Source organism: Poecilia reticulata, linkage group LG4, assembly GCF_000633615.1.
Source record: "Poecilia reticulata strain Guanapo linkage group LG4, Guppy_female_1.0+MT, whole genome shotgun sequence".
NCBI classification, from domain to species: domain Eukaryota; kingdom Metazoa; phylum Chordata; class Actinopteri; order Cyprinodontiformes; family Poeciliidae; genus Poecilia; species Poecilia reticulata.
In genome coordinates, this window is record NC_024334.1 from 5269003 (window position 1) to 5273317 (window position 4315).

Consider the following 4315-nt stretch of genomic DNA (forward strand, 5'->3'; position numbering starts at 1 on the left):
AGAAAGAATTTGAATCAAAGTTATGATTCTGAAACGGTTAAAACTGAAAACCAGGAAACCAGAACCAGCAGAAACCTCAGGAACTGGTCCCAGTTCTGGTTCTGGACGGGTCCAGTCAAAGTCTGAGGTGGAGCCCTGCAGTCGGTGGGTTGCCAGTTGGATTCCCATCGTCAGTGTGTGAATGTGTGAACAGATGTAGACCACTGAGGTCATTTCCTACAAATATTTACATCATTTTCAGGTTTTAATAATCAAATTATTGAACATCTGCAGCTCAGAAATAATAAACATTTAGTGACTTTAAAGGTTGTTTATAAACAAAAATATCTACATAATCAGATTATTTAGATTTATTATTTAACATTTAAGTTGAAAAAACATCTACAGATGTAATTTATGGGTTCAGATGCAAAACGGACAAATTCAGGATAAACCTGGATGGGATCTAGAGGTCAGAAGGTCACCAGGCGTTTCTGGACCTTCAGTCCTCATGGAGAAGTTCTGCAGTTCTGACCCGAAAACAAAACGTCAGGGAGAACGAAGCTCCGCCTCCTCTCACTCTCCTGAGGCTCTGATAGGTTGTTCTGGCAGGACAACAGAACCTCCTGAGAACATCTGGAGCAGCACAGTACCAGACGAGTTAAAAAGGTTCTGATCATCTGACCAGAACCGAGACTAGAACATCCACCTCCACCCGACTCCTTCAGTCCTTCAAGCAAAACCAGAACCTCTGAGTTCTGGTCCAGTAACGCTGGCAAAGCAGACGACTGTGGAACATCAGCTAAGCGCTAGCAGACTTAGCATCGACTGTGGGGACAGTGGGTGGAGTCAGGTAGAGTTTCACTTTGAGGTCACTCAGGATGCATCATCTGAAGCTGCTGATTAGTCCAGAAGGTCCGGATGGAACCAGAACCAAGACTTTAAAACTGGCCTACAGCTCCGTTAGCTTTGGGTCACCATGGAAACGCCTCAAAGGAACCAGAAGGAATAAAACAATCTGAAAACTGGGCGTGTCAGCAGAGCTCCTGGTTCTGTTCTGGTTTCCTACAGCGGGTCTGGAGCGTGCAGCCGCAGATGGCTGTTCAGTGCAGAGCGGTTCTTAAAGCGTTTCTCACACATGCTGCATGGGAACGGGCTCTCCCCCGTATGGGTCCTCCTGTGGATCACCAGATGGACGTTCTGGTTGAAACTTTTACCACAGAACTCACATGTGAACAGTTTCTCATCCATGTGGGTTCTCATGTGAACCGAAAGGTTGTCGCTCCTCCTGAAGCCTTTGTGACAAATGGGACAGAAGTAAGGTTTCTCCTCTGAGTGACACCGGCTGTGGAGGATCAGACTGCGCTTGGTGGTGAAGCTCTTCCGGCAGGTCTCACAGGAGTACGGTTTCTCACTGGAGTGGATGCTGGTGTGCTTTGACAGGTCGCTGCTGCAGCGGAAACATTTCCCGCAGACAGAGCAGGAGTATGGCTTCTCCCCAGTGTGGACCCTCATGTGGGTCAGCAGAGCAAACTTTCTGATGAAACTCTTCCCACAGGTCTTGCAGGAGAACGGTTTCTCTCCGGTGTGGATTTTGCGATGCCTCCTCATGGCGTACTGAAACCTGAACTCTTTCTCACAGAAGTCACATTTGACAGGTGTTCTACTGGTGCTTGGTTCAGACAGACAGTTTACCTCCAGCTCCTCAGACCTGCTCGTCCCCGACTCCAGAGTCTCGGCTTTGGGAGATCTCTGAGGGAGGAGCGGGTCGTTGCTTGGTTCGGGTTCATCATACTCGACTGTCACCATCAGTGTTTCCGTCTCCTGCTTCAGATCGAGCCGCTCAGCTTCCTGACTGACACACAGTTCCTCACGTTCACCTTTGACCTCTGGAAGCTGCAGTGGTTTCTTCTTCTTCCTTTTAATCTTGGGGAGTTGTAGCTGCCGTTGTGGGGCTCCGACTTCCTGCTGGTCGTTACGGACGTCCTCCTCACAGAGACGACCAGGTGGAGAACCTGGACGGACCAAACAGTTAAAACATCAAACAGGATGAATTTATTGTAACATCTGCTAATTTTATAACTTATTATTAGCTTAGCGCTTTAGCACGTTGGCTGACTTTGCACATGTTTAGTGCAGTTAGCTCCCCGTAAATGTATTTTTCTGGATAAATTCTAAAATGCTAACTTGGTTTGTAAACTTTCAGTTCTGACAGTTTTATTCACGACCCGTCAGATAAAGTGTTACCAACTTTCAGACGGATAAAGTTCAACGTCTGTGTTGAAGTTTTGGTTATGGACCTAAACATTCTTCACGTGGTTAGACGTTTATATTCATGCTCTTATTTTGAAGTCTTTACCAGCTTCTCTTGATCAGAACCGGTTCTGACTTCAGTAACCCGACGTTCTCATCCTCTGCTTCGTCTCCCAGACGCAGTCGGTGCTTCAGCCCATTTTAGACGTGGGACAAAAACACATTATGACTCATTACATAATGATGACATCATCACACGGCGACAGGAAATGTTTTAAATCCATCAGAGGATAAAAAAGAAGTGATTTTACAAAACTCATGTCAAAATTATTTTGAAGACAGAGATAAAGTGAACTTCCAATGAACCTGCGCCGTTTCCATGGAGACAAGCTGATTGGGTTCAGATTTACCGACATTTTTCATTCGACCCAATATTTTTATGAGTTGATTCACCGTTCAGGCAGAATAATCAGCTTCTGTGATCGTTTCTGTTCAGACGCAGCATCTGCTGTGAAGAGTTTAAATATTTAACAGATGTGCCTGTTTGATGGAGCAGCCATGATGGCTGGAGGTCACCGATTGATTCAGGGTCCAGAAATAACTCAGCAGTTACTGAGGAAGCTGGAGGCTCCAGAGAGCCGCCATGCAAACTGCCCGGGCCGGGAATCGAACCCAGGACCTTCTCGCTCCCAGCTGCTCCACTGTGCAGCCGCTAAATATTTATATAGCTACAGCTAATTCACAACTCCAGTCCCTGGTCGGACATTTCTATCCTCCTCTGACGTCGACCTGGACTTCCTGTTCCGTCATCCTGACCCATCAGATTATAATCAGATTAACTTCATTAACTTCGGCTACTGAGCCGTTTCTATGCGTTTAGTTAATATTCACTAGTTGAACCTGAATCCAGATCCCGTCACACATAAAGCAGGTAAATGCATCTACATAATGACAAAAACTGCTGACTGTGGCACACAGGACCCGGGGGGCCAGGGGCCCATTGCCCCGGGTCGGGTTCGGGTCAGGACCCGCTCTGACTCCGGTCCGGTCCGGTCCGGTCCGGTCCAGGTCTGAACCAATGCTGCCTACAGATTAAATGATCTTTCTGTATTGGTCACCATTTCTAGACATCGGGCCTCCTGGTGACCTGGACTCTGAAGGCTCAGCTTGTTAGAACCGCAGGATGAGTTCAGTTTCATTGGTTTGGTTCTGCAGCTTCTTTCATTTCCTCCAGATGAGCAGCCGGCTCGTCTGGAGGAAATGAATCTCTGGTCTGCGCTGCAGACTGGAATTAAAGGCGTCATTTCAAAAGCTCCTTCCTGACCAGACGCTCCAAAGCCTCCGGTCTTTAACTCCTCAACAGGCCAGCAGCTCATCAAACCCGGTCAGTTCAGAGTCCAGGAGATTTTCAGTTGCCTCTGCGATGAAATCTTTGGGTAAAGTCTGTAATGTCTGCGCATGTGCAGCAGTTTAATTAGAACCTGTCAAAGTGATGGACGCGCTTTACATTTTCCTATAATTTAAAAAAAAAAAAAACTGGTCAAATACGGAAAACATTCCGATAACAACCTCTGGTAAGAATCCAAACATTTTTCTCCCTACATATCTCTAAATAACTTAATTCATATAAGAACTATGAATTAAAATATGTACCTTGTATAAATCCCTAAACAACGTTGAAACTTCCAAATGTTTGTAAACATCCCTGAACACATTCAGCCAACATTCTAAACATTGTAAATATAACACTAACTCACTAATAAACAGAATTTCTCCTCCATTAAATTAATATTGATCACATCTTTTATGTTTCTTTAGCGCGCGCTCTGCCTGATGCTAATGACGTCCAAACGTCCCCGCCTTCCTTCCGGCGGCCAGAATCCTCGCTGGGAGACAAATGGAGCGAACCCCGTGAGCACGCTAACAGCTAGCATGCTAACACTTAGCGGTAATCTGCATTCTAGAACATTTAACTTAAGCAACATACGTCACGATGACGTGACTGTACGTCACTCGTTTAACGGGAAAAAATCCACCAGAGCCACAAATTAAATGTTTAATCCCTGAAACTTTCCGGGGTTCG

The 4315-nt window shown here is 46.0% G+C and overlaps 1 protein-coding gene across 1 annotated transcript in view; it reads right to left on the reverse strand.

Annotated features, from left to right (window-relative positions):
- Positions 1–295: 295 nt before the first annotated feature.
- The window catches only part of LOC103463253 (zinc finger protein 501-like), a 9969-nt gene continuing 5949 nt past the window's right edge, over positions 296–4315 (reverse strand). Inside the window, exon 2 of the mRNA XM_017304316.1 lies at positions 296–1994. Coding sequence (XP_017159805.1) covers positions 1045–1994 — 950 coding nt within the window. The 3' untranslated portion in view covers positions 296–1044. The remainder of the gene's footprint in view (positions 1995–4315) is intronic.